Raw genomic sequence first — 15,284 nt, 5'->3', positions numbered from 1 at the left:
GGGGGGGGGCCACACGGGGGGGGGGGGGGGGGTTGCTTGAGGTGAGGGCACACCAAAGGCTGTGAAGTCTCTATTCTACCTCCACGCTCCGCCACCCCATCCCAAGACCACAGCTCCCAAGAGGAGAACCGTAAGAGATGCTTTGCAAAGGTTTCGCCTGCTCAGATAGTAGGATTAATTCAAGGTTCTTCAAGTGCTTGGTTATGATTCCTTGTTCTCTTTCCATCTTAAGCCACAATGTATTCATTTTGGCCACTGAGACTCTGAGAAACTCAGAGAAGTTACTGCCACCCTTTTATTCTTGGGGTCTATTTTTCCTCCCCAAGTTCAGGATCCAGAAGGGGTGGCACCACTTGCCAGGCTCCTAGTGTGTGGTTCTTGGGTTTTCTGCCATGACCCTCACTTCCCTGGGTGTCAGGTGGCAGCTATCGGTCTGATTACATCTGGGCTCTTCTCACACTTCTGCCCTCTGTCTGTACCCACCACCTTCCGGCAAACTTTCTTCTCACGGGCGATTGAGGGAATAAGGCCCTTGCCCTGCAGTCACTTCATGGAGGCGTTTTCAGACCAGCCCCATGTGTGAGTGCGGATTAGTAGGTAAGTTAGCATTGGGGACAGTTACAAAAGTCCTTGGTTTCAGGCATTCCCTATTCCAAGGAAGCCTTCTGCTTCCAACCACGATGTACACCATATGACACTATTTAAATTCAAATATAAAAATTAGTGTTGAAGGGTTTTTTTATAGCAAGAGTCTCATTAAACGTAATTTTTTCCAGTGAAAGTTCCAGGAATTCCCTCTGTGTGAATTGTGTACACATAGCATAAAAACTCATTGGGATTTTGGGTTTTAAGTGGTATTTTCTAAGCAGTATTCCATGTATTCTTTGCCAACACCTCCATGAATGGCCACACAGTGGTATTTTCTAAGCAGTATTCCATGTATTCTTTGCCAACACCTCCATGAAATGGCCACACACACACACACACACACACACACACACACACACACACCCCCCAAGCTATAGAGAAAGATGAAGACCGAACAACAACAAAAATCAAAGACACGCACAACCTACAGTGAGAATGTGTGAGAAATCCTTGCTGCCTGTAAGGGCAGGGGGACTTGATAACATGTCATGGGAATTTAGTTTTTCATTTACTCCAGTCATTCAGAGTATCAAAGAATCAGGCAGGAGGGTTGTCACTGAAATAAACTCTAGGCATAATATTTTTACGTTAACCAATTAAACAATAAAAGAATAAGAAGACTATATAGTTGAGTAATAACTAACATTGGAGTGAAGAGGCCTCTCAGATCAAATGAACAAAGGCAGAAACCCAAAGGGGACATTTGACAGTTTGATGTCATAGAAACCATAAGTGTCTATATATCAAAAACAACACACACAAAATATAAAGGCAAGAGCTAAACTGGTAAAAAAATATAAATATATATCTGTGTCATATAATGGGAAAGGGTTGAATTTTAAGTACAAGAATATTTATAAATAAGAAAAACATAACAGAAAAGGTAGACAAGCACATGAACAGGTGGTTCACAAGAGAAGAAAGTCAAATCACAAACAAATACCGAGTCATAATATTAACCTGCAAATCTGAACACGTGTGCTTTTATTGGGGGGTGGTCTTTCATGTTGGCAAAGATTGAGAGGAATCATAGTGTCTACTGGCTGTGCGAGGTGAGGAAACTCACACTCATTTATTGTTGTAAATGGGTACAACTTTTCTGAAGGGCAATTTGGTTGTACTTGTCAAAACCTTGAAAAAAGGCATCCCCTTTGGTGGTGTCTAAATATTTTTGAGCTTGTTCATCACAGTATATAGTTTTATGTCATGGGAAAGTGTTCAAATTTCATGTTCAGTGTTCAGTATGATGGTATGATCACTTTTCACTTGAAAAAGTGGTAGCGATGGTTATGTGCACTTTTTAAATGTCTTCTAGGTGCTATTTCAGGTTCCTAAATTTTGTAATGTGACTATGAATTTCAGAGGGAAGTAAATATTTATTTAAAAAATCTCTGCTACCACACAAAATCTACAAAATCTCTGCTATACGTGTAACAGTATATACCTCCTAGCAGCATCAAAATGCCATGTGCGTGGTCACGCAGAGTGGCATGGATAGCGCAGATTTTATACGAGTATAGCAGCTGGGCTACAGGGCAGAGGCAGGACAAGGGGAGAGCTGGCCTCCTAGGGTGGAGGTTGGCCTCCGTTTGGAACGAAAAGCTGGGTCTTTTGGAGGTCACATGCACTGCCTGAGAGAACTGCCTTTTAGGCTGTCCTTTTCCCTTCCAGATTCACTTTTCTTGGAAGAATACTTAGTATAGAAGAAGCCATGCATTAAATTCAACCTTGTGTATCACCAGAATTTGATTGATTGATTGACTGATTCAATTAAAGACCAGAGATAAAAAATAAAGAAAACTCCTAAAATTTTACCCCTGTCCCAACTTGTTCCATAATATATTTCCCTAAAGCCCTGTGAAGGGTGAATCTCAGTCTTCTATTAAGACAGCAATATCAAGGGGGCGTATAGGTAAATAAGTGGGTATAAAATTCTTTTCTTGTTTTACTTCACGATTTTCCCAGAAACAGTTTTCCTTCCTCAATGTTTTGTTACGTTGTTGACTCTGAACGTTATGTTCAATATCAAAACGTTAATGTGCCTTTTTTTTTTTTTTCACTTGAGTAGGAGGTTGATATTATTCTGTGTTGTCAAGAAAGGATGAAGCTGCATTTGGACAAGGCCATTGCCCAACTGGCGTAAGAGCTCTACCCTCTCTAGAAACTCTATCATGAAACTGCACTTCCACGCTTCCCAATCAGATTTCTCTTAGCTTCTTATGTAAGGATTTCTTATACATGGACACACATCCGCACGCACATACACGTTTTTATTTAGAAGGTAAAATGGGTACTTGGGGTACTTACTTTAAATTTTTATTTAAAGAAATAATTTTTGCAATGCTTCAGAAAGGATTTTTATCCTACCTTGAAGTGTGGCTAAGGTTACTTTTTTTTTAACATCTTTATTGGGGTATAATTGCTTTACAATGGTGTGTTAGTTTCTGCTTTATAACAAAGTGAATCAGTTATACGTATACATATGTTCCCATATCTCTTCCCTCTTGCGTCTCCCTCCCTCCCACCCTCCCTATCCCACCCTTCCAGGCGGTCACAAAGCACCGAGCTGATATCCCTGTGTTATGCGGCTGCTTCCCACTAGCTATCTACCTTACGTTTGTTAGTGTATATATGTCCATGTCTCTCTCTCGCCCTATCACAGCTCACCCTTCCCCCTCCCCATATCCTCAAGTCCGTTCTCCAGTAGGTCTGTGTCTTTATTCCTGTCTTACCCCTAGGTTCTTCATGACATTTTTTTCTTAAATTCCATATATATGTGTTAGCATACGGTATTTGTCTTTCTCTTTCTGACTTACTTCACTCTGTATGACAGACTCTAGGTCTATCCACCTCATTACAAATAGCTCAATTTCGTTTCTTTTTATGGCTGAGTAATATCCCATTATATATATGTGCCACATCTTCTTTATCCATTCACGGGCACTTAGGTTGTTTCCACCTCCGGGCTATTGTAAATAGAGCTGCAATGAACATTTTGGTACGTGACTCTTTTTGAATTTTGGTTTTCTCAGGGTATATGCCCAGTAGTGGGATTGCTGGGTCATATGGTAGTTCTATTTGTAGTTTTTTAAGGAACCTCCATACTGTTCTCCATAGTGGCTGAACCAATTCACATTCCCACCAGCAGGGCAAGAGTGTTCCCTTTTCTCCACACCCTCTCCAGCATTTATTGTTTCTAGATTTTTTGGTGATGGCCATTCTGACTGGTGTGAGATGATATCTCACTGTAGTTTTGATTTGCATTTCTCTAATGATTAATGATGTTGAGCATTCTTTCATGTGCTTGTTGGCAGTCTGTATATCTTCTTTGGAGAAATGTCTGTTTAGGTCTTCTGCCCATTTTTGGATTGGGTGGTTTGTTTTTTTGTTATTGAGCTGCACGAGCTCCTTGTAAATTTTGGAGATTAATCCTTTGTCAGTTGCTTCATTTGCAAATATTTTCTCCCATTCTGAGGGTTGTCTTTTGGTCTTGTTTATGGTTTCCTTTGCTGTGCAAAAGCTTTGAAGTTTCATTAGGTCCCATTTGTTTATTTTTGGTTTTATTTCCATTTCTCTAGGAGGTGGGTCAAAAAGGATCTTGCTGTGATTTATGTCATAGAGTGTTCTGCCTATGTTTTCCTCTAAGAGTTTGAGAGTTTCTGGCCTTACGTTTAGGTCTTTAATCCATTTTGAGCTTATTTTTGTGTATGGTGTTAGGGAGTGATCTAATCTCATACTTTTACACGTACCTGTCCAGTTTTCCCAGTACCGCTTATTGAAGAGGCTGTCCTTTCTCTACTGTACATTACTGCCACCTTTATCAAAGATAAGGTGTCCATATGTGCATGGGTTTATCTCTGGGCTTTCTATCCTATTCCATTGATCTATCTTTCTGTTTTTGTGCCAGTACCATACTGTCTTGATTACTGTAGCTTTGTAGTATAGTCTGAAGTCAGGCAGCCTGATTCCTCCAGCTCCATTTTTTGTTCTCAAGATTGCTTTGGCTATTCGGGGTCTTTTGTGTTTCCATACAAATTGTGAAATTTTTTGTTCTAGTTCTGTGAAAAATGCCAGTGGTAGTTTGATAGGGATTGCATTGAATCTATAGATTGCTTTGGGTAGTAGAGTCATTTTCACAATGTTGATTCTTCCAATCCAAGAACATGGTATATCTCTCCATCTGTTTGTATCATCTTTAATTTCTTTCATCAGTGTCTTATAATTTTCTGCATACAGGTCTTTTGTCTCCTTAGGTAGGTTTATTCCTAGATATTTTATTCTTTTTGTTGCAATGGTAAATGGGAGTGTTTTCTTGATTTCACTTTCAGATTTTTCATCATTAGTATATAGGAATGCCAGAGATTTCTGTGCATTAATTTTGTATCCTGCTACTTTACCAAATTCATTGATTAGCTCTAGTAGTTTTCTGGTAGCATCTTTAGGATTCTCTATGTATAGTATCATGTCATCTGCAAACAGTGACAGCTTTACTTCTTCTTTTCCGATTTGGATTCCTTTTATTTCCTTTTCTTCTCTGATTGCTGTGGCTAAAACTTCCAAAACTATGTTGAATAAGAGTGGTGAGAGTGGGCAACCTTGTCTTGTTCCTGATCTTAGTGGAAATGCTTTCAGTTTTTCACCATTGAGGATGATGTTGGCTGTGGGTTTGTCATATATGGCCTTTATTATGTTGAGGAAAGTTCCCTCTATGCCTACTTTCTGCAGGGTTTTTATCATAAATGGGTGTTGAATTTTGTCAAAAGCTTTCTCTGCATCTATTGAGATGATCATATGGTTTTTCTCCTTCAGTTTGTTTATATGGTTTATCACATTGATAGATTTGCGTATATTGAAGAATCCTTGCATTCCTGGAATAAACCTAAGGTTACTTTTAACTCACAAGACTTTTATTCTTTGATAAGAGGTAGACTTGTACACGTGCAGCCCTACAGCTGGAAAAGTGTTGAACTGTGGCACACTTTGATATTTTTTTTCCACTTCTCCTTAAAAACTCAGCCTTCTCCGTTTCTCAGCAGCCCTGGTACATGGTCCTCGGTGCTGTGATTACACCACTGCATTCACTGCATCCATTGCGCTGTAATTGTTCACCCATCCTACCCTCTAGCAGAATACAAATTCTTCTTCTCTTGGCAATAGTAGACAGTAGGCACTTAATATTTATAGTGGGGGTTGGCGGCAAAGAATAATAGTCAAAGGAGGGTTTGAAGCAATGATAGCGGCTGTCAGCATAGAAAAAGTATTGGCCGAGCCTGTCGCCTTATAGGACTAGAAAGGTCAACGTTCATTTGGTGACGGCCATGGAAAGAAGTAATGTTGAATGTCACACAGAGGAAATGATGATTCTGCCTGTACTGATGTTGTCCGGGCTAGCGTGTGATGTAGCCAAAGGAATAGTTGTTCTGAAGGTGGTGAGTCTTCTCACTCAGTCTGCTGACCATCAAGATTGATGCTACGAAGGTCGGTGAGATCCAGATGGCTGAGATCTCTCTCAAGCTGTCATTGGAAGGGCTCCTTAATTCAGAAATCGGTGAGGATAACTGAGGATTGGCTAAGGGTGACCGACTGCCACTTCCGCTGTTAATTTCTGGTTTCTGCTCCCTGGAAATTGCAGAAACAGTTTAGGGTGGTTCCAATGATTGTTCTGTTTTCTTCTGGTCCAGTTCCTAATCCTCATTTTTTTCGTAATCTAAAATCTGCCGTCCGTCTTCCATGTCCTTTGCTGTTTAATCCACAGTGGGCAAAATGTCCACCTCATTTCCTGGGGTGGTCTCTCCAGGGTCTGTGGGAGCCGGGATCTCTAACATGGTTACTGGGCTCAGTCCAGCAAAGGTGATGGGAGGAAGGTTTTCAGCTCCACTTGTCTTGAAGGAACAATTAAGGAAGGAACATGAGATGGGCTTGGATCTCAGCTGAGAATGGAATCTCATCAGAAATCAACATGGAGGCCTAGATCTCGCCCATCTTGGGCTCTAAGACGGTGGATGGATAGAAGGCCTTCCTAAGGAGGCTCTGAGGTCAGGTCAGAGGAGGTCAAGGGTGTCAGCCCAAGAGAGGAAGCCTGGGGAGCATCTTGGTCCCAGGCCACAGATGAGAAAGACCTAAGAATCCCAGAGTTTCAATGCAGTAACCTGAACTCTGAAGCAGCAGGGATGCAGCTTCCTCTCCTTTCATCCTCTTCACACGCGCTGATTTAGAATTCACAAAATGCAGATGACCTGTGTGCTGCTACCCTCATTTCCATTTTAGAAACAACAAAACAAAGAGCTTTGACAGGTCAAGTGACTTACCTGAAGGCACGGGCCAATTTAAAGCGGATTAGCCCCTTCAGTTCCACACGGGCTTTCCTGGGTGGCTCCTCTATGCCAAGACCTTTTTTGGGCGCCGGGAATAGAGAAATGTCTAGGATCATCCAGTTCTCTGGCTTTTTCAGATGCTCTCTGTATGCGATTGCCCAATTTTTATTTCTAGCCCAGACCTTTCTCCCCGATTCCAACAACCCACTTGGTACCTCCGCTTGGATGTTTAATGGGTACTCAAATGTAAAGCAAGACCTGCTGTCTTCTCTCCCAGCCCTCCATCCCACCCATAGATTTGCTCACCTCTGCTATTCCAATGGCTCAACTTTGGCTTTCTTTTTTTGCTCCAGAGCCTGTGCTCTTTATTTATTTATTTTTTAACATCTTTATTGGAGTATAATTGCTTTACAATGGTGTGTTTGTTTCTGCTGTATAACAAGTGAATCAGCTCTACGTATACATACATCCCCTTGTCCCCTCCCTCTTGTGTCTCCCTCCCACCCTCCCTATCCCACCCCTCTAGGTGGCCACAAAGCACGGAGCTGATCTCCCTGTGCTATGTGGCTGCTTCCCACTAGCCATCTATTTTACATTTGGTAGTGTATATAAGTCCTGGTTCCATCTTTAAAGCATCTCTAGAATCTGAGCATTTCTCACCTCCTTCACTGCCGCCCCGTTGGTCCAGGCCACCACCATCTCTCACCTGGGTAGCCTCACCGGTCTGCTCATGGGGTCTCTCTGTCCCCTGCAGTCCGTTCTTAACCCCACACCAGAATGATCCTTTAAGATTGTAAGTCAGTGGTCTCTCATTCCACTCAGAGGAAAACCTGACATATTCCAATGGGCAGCAAGGTCTGGTTCCCCCTCTGCAAGTCTTGGTATCACCTGCTTGAGGAGAGTCCTACCCTGACCATCCTATTTAGAATCATCGCTCACATTCCTGGCCCCCTTTTTCCTGCTTTGTTTTCTGCATTGTTCTGCTAACAAACCACAGTGTTTGCTTATTCCTTATGGGGACTGCCTGTCACCCCCCTGTAGGATGTGAGCTCCTCTAGGGAAGAGACGTTTGCTTTGCCCGTGATGCATCCTGGCACAGAGTAGGCACTCTGTAATGATATGTGGAATGAACTATGGCACAAGTCAGGACGTGGCTCACCTGTCACCCACGCCTGCCCCACCGGCCTGTCTCTTTGGGACTGAGCTGCCTGCCGGGACCTCTCTCTGCATGGCAGGGCAGGAACGCCAGGCATCTCAGAGCTCACCAAGTCCTCTTCCTTCCCAGGAGGGTTCTGGCAGGAGCGGGAGGCCGGGGGCTGCCGATTCCTGGCCTCTTTCCACACGCTGACTCCTGCTGGGGAGGTCCATTTTGACCCTCGGTTTCTACCTCCAGGCCTGGCACAACTGCAAAGTGAGGTCATTTACAGCTGGAGGGAGGCTGGCTGTGAATACCTCCTAACTTCTCAGGGAACTGCACTCTAGGAGTGGAGGAGAGAGGGGTTAGGATGTAGCTGAAGGAAAGGGGGGCACAGATGAGGCCTGGAGTCTTGTCTGGAGTAGCTTGGGTACTAGTAAGATGGGCCCCAGCCTGGGGGAGCTCCAGATACCAACTTCTGTGTGTCTGCACGTCTCACGCCCATGGAAGGGACAGTGTGGGCAGGGCTCTCATCGCCCACATGTAGGGACAGCTCCAGGGGAAGCTGCTTTTAATGGAGAGGTTGGACATCGTGGGAAGGAGGAGAGACCCAGAGAGCAGTCACGGGTGCGCATGGGGGGTGGAGGTGGGTCCCCACCCCGAAGGGCCGTCATGCTTCCTCCTGTGACGTTGTTCCCTTAGCCTGAAGCTCCGTCTCCCCTCTGTGTTTTAGAGCCAACAGAGCTTCCCAGCACGAGCTGGAGAAGGACCTGAGTGACAAGCAGGCGGCTTGCCGCATCGACGACAAATGCCACCACCTGCGAAACACGTCGGACGGCGTCAGCTGCTTCCGCGGAGTGGAGCGGGTGGATGCCGTGTGAGTAGGGCGCGTGCCGCCTCTGTGATTTCCACGTCACTTGATTCATTCTCTCTCCGTTCAAAAGGATGCAGCGCACAGGTAAATCGGAGATCCTGGGAGGACGCGGAAAGGTAAGAGGCACCTGCTATGGACAGGTCGTCAGTAAGCACGGCGTTCTGCAGACACTTGCATCCTGCTGTAATCCTTTGTAGAAGAATATTCATTGTTTAGATTTTCTAACTGTGAAAATAGCACCTGCCTGAGGCAGAAAAACCTAGAAAACACAGTTTAGCCCAAAGAAAAGAAAATGTTACCAATGTATCGGGTGCCCTGGACGGGGGCCCGGGCTGGGAAGTACGAGCTGAAAAGCAGCTGGATGTTGAATATACTTTATTCCCACCCTTTCTCACACCCGCCCCGTCCGTGGTTTCTTTGCCAGGCCCCGGATACGATCTTGGGTTCATGCTCTTTTCCCTCCGAGAGGGCCTGTCTTTCTGCATCTTGATAACCCTGTTATCTTTCTTTACCATCTTATAAAGATGGTCCTGTCCCTTTCACACCTCTTTGGAAAATAGTGGCACAGAACCTTAAAAAAAAATCAACTTGATTGAGGTGAAATTCACCTATGCTAAAATGCATTTGGCGTTAGTATACATTTTGATGAGTTTTAACAAATTTCTATGCCTATGTAACCATGACCACACTCATGGCCCCTCCCCCTTTTAAAGGGACTCCCTTTAAAGCTCCCTTTAGGGCTGGTCACCCCAAAGCAGACCCCCTCTTAGCTCTTCTGTAATAGGAGCAGCAACGGGTACCAACTTTGTCATTCAGATTCTGCAGGTGTGAATCAGATTCAGACCCCAGGTCCTAAGTGGTCCCCATGAAGTGCCTCTTACTTAATTTGAGGAGAGCAGGAAGCATCTTCCTTTTCTCCTTCTGGGGTGGACGTGGAGGGGGTGGGGTGGGCTGGGATCGAACCACACACACTCTGACCACTTGGTCCTCCATAAAGGGCCTCATCTATTTCCAGCATGAATTCTTAGCCGTCTCTTATAGGGTGTCAGGGTATGGAGCAGATAGGATGTTATTTTTGGTCATCATGGCCTGAACACTGCTAAAAATGAATCTCCTTACATATACATCTTTGGGTTATTTTCTTAGGATCAATTTCTGAAGTGGATTGATAGAGAGATTAGCATGACCCTTGCGCAGTGGTGATGTGCCAATTCAGGAAGCATTCTGTCCTTTTAGTCCTGGGATATAAAGTACAGCGTGGTGACTGGTTAACAATACTCTATGGCATATTTGAAAGTTGCTAAGACAGTAGATCTGAAAAATTCTCATTCAAGAAAAAAGGTTTGTAACTGTGTGTGACGGTGGATGTTGTTAGCTAGACTTACTGTGGTGACCATTTTGCAATGTATCCATAAATCAAATCATTATGTTGCACACCTGAAACTAATATAATGTTATCTGTCAATGAGATGTCAATAAAAACACTTTCTAAAGTGGAATTTCTGGGTTATACACATTTGCTCTCCGGCATGGCCTTACCAATTCAACTTTCCTACCTGCAGGATGAGAGAATCTTTTTCTAAACATGCTCACCAGAAAATTATCATTCTCTTCATCCTTTGTTATTCTGACAAAGGGTTGTTAATACGTTGTTGTTTTCATTAGTACCACTTTGATTAGTCCTGAGGATGAATATTTTTTCGCAACGCTTATGGGGCCTGTGAGACACATTTCTAATGAATGGACATACACATACCCTTCGCCAATCCCTTCCCCCTGCCCCTGCACATTGGCAGAGGACTTAATTTATGCTGCGGATTTACGGAGAGAAAGCACTCAAACAAGGAGCAATTAAGAAAATTTTAAAAGAAGCTTTGCTCTGATGTTTACACTTCATGCAAGTAAAACCAGGATCAAGTGATCTGGGTTTTTTTTTCTTTCTCAGAATGAACGGTTGCCTACAGAAAATCTAGGCTGATTCATCGTTGTTTCCATTGTCTGGGTCTATTTCTTTTTTCTTCAGGGTCTCAGTGCCCGAGTCCTGGGCCAAATTTACCCACGACAATATTCTTCGCTCCCAGAGGGAGCGAGCTGCCTCTGCGAAACTAAGAGACGACATCCAGAACCTCCTGGTGGTGACAGCCAACGAGACCTGGAATCGGTTCAACAAAGTGAACCTGGCTTTCACCAGCCGCGTTGCTGAGACTGCAGATGCTAAAAATAAGATTGAGAGTCACCTCGCAAAGGTAAGCCAAGCACTGGGAGGCCCCTGCAGCTGACCTGGATGGATAGAGCAGGGGGCCCCGGGACCACAAATCTCCACCGTAAGGGACGTGACGTCCTGGCCATACAGACTAAGAAAAATGAAAACTGGTACAAAGTGCACCATTTACTTTAGCCAGGTAGCTAGGTGTCAACATGAAATTGGAATCCAACATGAGTTGGAAATGGGAACACAAAGAATGCACTATGTCATGAAAGGTTCCTAGTATTTAATAGAAACAAAAATGTTATGATTAGCGTTCAATGCGTCACCGTATGTAACTAGGAAGTGAACTTATTAGTAGCACATATGGTAGGGATGTTTTCTGTTAAATTATTTCAGGCCTTTTTTTCTGGATACAAAACCAAGCACAGGAGGCTATTAAGTGGTTCAAAATGTTTCTCGTATTGAACTTTTTAAAAGTGCTTTAAGTATAAGTGTTTTATAAGGACAATAAGATGAAAGATTTAGGCAGAATTCATGGGTTTCAAGATAAACAAGGTGCTCTTGCTTTTTTTAGTACCGGTCTCGGAGTCCTTATTATTTCTGTGGGTTATGCTGCATATAGTTTTCTGGTTTTGTTTCTTAATTTAACTTTTATTTTATACTGGGGTATAGTTGATTTATAATGTTGTGTTAGTTTCAGGTGTAGTGGTTCAGTTATCCATGTATACATATTCATTCTTTTTCAGATTCTTTTCCAATATAGGTCATTGCAGAATATTGAGTGGTTTCATTTCTCTTTTTAAGAACCTTACCCTGTTGGCTCAGCTGCTCTCAGGAGGTATTATCCTACTGAGGGCGCTGTGTTTTCCCAGGCTGCAGTAGTGTGCCTTTCCTTCTCATGGTGTCTTCTTGGGGCGATACACATTGGTTGGGTCAGACAGCTTCTATGTCCAGTGAAGGGAAGAGACAAGGATAAAATGTAGTTTTTGTCCCAGGACGCTTATATTTCTGAAGAAGATGCACGTAATATGAAAAGCTCCTGCACGATGAAAAACAATAGAACATAACAAATCATGGTTGCCAAATGGCCAACACAGAAATTGTTCTGGGGGTTTGGAGGAAGAAGCAAGCATTCAGGTTGGGCAGCATCATGAACAAAGCCTCGGGAGGTGTAGCCAATCAGAGGTTGAGTCAGGTCTGTAAAGAGACCCTCTGGCTGGCACAGACGATGTATGTCCCTAGAGAGACAAGCTTGGAAAGGCAGGTGGAGCCAGACAGTGGAAGTCATTGATGGGAAGGTGTCCCCTGGGCAGTGAGGGGCCACCTAAAGGCCTTTTATCCATAGAAGGCTGACACGAAGGAGTCCCTGTGTTCAACAAAGTTTTGTTTACTACTGTATTAGTTTGCTCTGGCTGCCCTAACAAAGCCCTACAGACTGGGTGCCTTAAACAACAGAAATTTATTTTCTCCCCGTCCTGGAGGCTGAAGTCTGAGATCAGGTTATCCGTGGGGTTGGTTTCTCCTGAGGCCTTTCTCCTAGGCTTGTAGACAGGCGCCTTCTCCCACACCATCACGTGCTCTCTTCCCTCCATGCCTGTCTGTCTCCTAATCTCTCTCTATAAGGACACCAGTCAGATTGGATTAGGACCAACACTAATGGCCTCATTAAAGAACTTCATTAGCTCTTTAAAGGCTCTACCTTCAAATACAATCACATTCCGGGGTCTGGGGGTTAGGACTTCAACATACGGATTTGGGGGGGTTGAGGAGGATAGAATTCAACTCATAACAGCGACATTCAAGGTGCTGTGCCAGGGGCTTTGGGGTGTACACACATGATGACTCACTGACCCTGCCATCTTGTGTCTTGTGTGAGACAAGACACATACGTAGAAAATGATAAGTTCCATCAGAAAAGTGCAGAAAGAACCCTTTGGAGCTACAGATAAAAGGTTCAGTTTGTTTAGCAGAAGGAGCAGTTACTTCCAGTGGTGAGAGATGGGGGTGGCTTCGTGGAGCGGGGAGCCCTTGAGGGTGGCCTTGGTGATAGAACAGTGTAATGATTTTCAGCAGGTGGTTGAAAGCTTGGAAGAGAGGGCAGAGCTTAACCGACAGGTGAAAGAGTTCCCGGCTTTCACAAGTGCTGAAGCTGTGTGGCTACGGAGGTCTCTGCAGGGAGAAAGGAGGTAGCAGAGAAGGGGTCAAGGGCAGCACCTTGCACTGGAGTGAGGAGAAGGAGTTAGAGACAAAATCAGGGATTAGGATAGCAGTTGGCCAGAGAAGTAAGCAAGGCAAGGGTTTCAAGGGGAGGGACACTATGGAGAGGCCTCATCGTTGACTTTGAGTGCGTGGTCTCACCAGAGCAACCAGGGCCAGAGACAGGATATGGGGGCCACTGGGAGGTTAGGTGGGTGGCACATGGAGGGAGTAGGCAAGGCCACTGCTGAGTCCATGTGGCTGTGAACTTGAGGAGAGGCTGGGAAGGTACCAGCCGGAGAGGACCCAGGGGGATTGGATGAGAGCGTGGTGGTTCAAAGGAATTTGGGTGGTGGTTGGGGGGCATCTCCAGGCCACAGGAAAGCGGCTGAAGAAGAGGGGACTAATGGGGGTGTGTGGAGACACGGGGTGGGCAGAGGTCAAGGTCGTAGGCGAAGGAGAAGGCAGGGTTTCCAGAGCACAAGAAGGGGGCTTGCTTGTCAGAAGAGGAAGGCGAACCAGGGAGGGATTCAGGTTTAGGTAAGTGGGGGACCTTTTTTAAGGAGAGAAGAATATAAAATTGGGGTCACCAGATTAGCAGAGCTCCTCCCTTGCAAGTGAGACACCCCAAAGCTTGATCTTGATTTGCTTCAAGGCACATCCTCCCCTAGCAGGAAAACCTCTCTGAGATTAGTGAGGAGAGGCAGCGGGAAGATAAAGAAGCAAGGATGCACCGACGTGGGAGGGAAGCGGGGACCCTTGGAGCTGCTGGTCTCCCTTTTCTCGGAGTCACATGCAAATGTGTATCAGTAAATAACTAACAGCTGGTGATCTGAGGGAAACGGAGAAAGCGAGCTCGGATTTGCGGCATTCGCCCATTTCTGTGGCCTAAGTGCTCGCACGCTGAGTCGCGAGGAGATGCTCTCCAGAGGGTGGGAGCAGGTGCCGCACCTCCCACCGCGGGTCCCGGGATGGGGCTGGCGGGAGGAGGCCCTCAGACAATCCTCCTTCCTGTCAGGGGGAGGCCCGGCCACCGACGCACGGGTCGGGGAGCAGGCTGTTGAGGGCCTGGCACCAAAGCCTCGGGCGTTTGCTTCTCCTGGTACAGACCCTGCAGGAGATTTTCCAGACGGAGATGACCATCGAATCCATCAAGAAAGCCATCAAGGACAAGTGCGCCTTCCTGAAGGTGGCTCAGACCAGGCTGGATGAGCGTACGCGGAGGCCCAACATAGAGCTCTGCAGAGACATGGCTCAGCTGCGGTGAGCAAGGGAGAGGCGAGGAGGGGAGGACCAGGTGGGGGTCACGGTGATGGGGAGGGGGGCGCCCTCAGGGCCGGCTCGGGCTCCTCTGGGGAAACCCCCAGGCTGCCGGCAGCTGTGAGCTCCTAAGGCTCCTCCACCAGCACACAGGGATGTAGGGTGGCCTAGTGATGGTCACAGTGCTAGAGCCTCCTTTAAAGTGTCAGTAACGGGGTTCGTGTTTAACAGCCCGGAGTTTCGGTTTGGGATGATGAAAAGTTCTTGAGGTGGAAGGTGGTGATGGTTGCCAAGTTTGTGAATGTACTTAATGCCAGGAACTTAAGAGCTGAGATGGTAAATTTTGTGTTATGTCTATTTTACCGCAACTAAAACAAAAAGGAAATGACATCAACACTACACACAAGAATAGTGTTAACACTTAGCCTCATTCAGGGGATGAAGGTGACGTTGGGCTCCTTTGCACCTCCCTGGAGTGTCCGGAGTTTCCAGATCCCCTGTCTCGGAAACAGTACAGAGGTTGGCCGCTGTGTGTGTCCGAGTGCCCCTGACTCATCGGAAAAGGGACTTTGGGTACCAACTCCCCCCACCCCATCTGCTTGCTCTCACCGTTGCTCTCATCTGCTTCTTTGGGTGTTTCATTCCTGC

General features: G+C 45.4%; 1 protein-coding gene across 1 annotated transcript in view; it reads left to right on the top strand.

Annotated features, from left to right (window-relative positions):
- TEKT3 (tektin 3) overlaps positions 1-15,284 on the top strand; it is a 36,501-nt gene that overhangs the window by 13,394 nt on the left and 7,823 nt on the right. The window contains exons 4-7 of the mRNA XM_007462651.1: positions 2,717-2,787; positions 8,831-8,974; positions 10,995-11,217; positions 14,485-14,639. Coding sequence (XP_007462713.1) covers positions 2,717-2,787; positions 8,831-8,974; positions 10,995-11,217; positions 14,485-14,639 — 593 coding nt within the window. The remainder of the gene's footprint in view (positions 1-2,716; positions 2,788-8,830; positions 8,975-10,994; positions 11,218-14,484; positions 14,640-15,284) is intronic.

This window comes from Lipotes vexillifer, unplaced genomic scaffold, assembly GCF_000442215.2.
Source record: "Lipotes vexillifer unplaced genomic scaffold, Lipotes_vexillifer_v1.1 scaffold982, whole genome shotgun sequence".
NCBI classification, from domain to species: Eukaryota; Metazoa; Chordata; class Mammalia; order Artiodactyla; family Lipotidae; genus Lipotes; species Lipotes vexillifer.
This window is presented reverse-complemented; position numbering and strand designations above follow the sequence as displayed.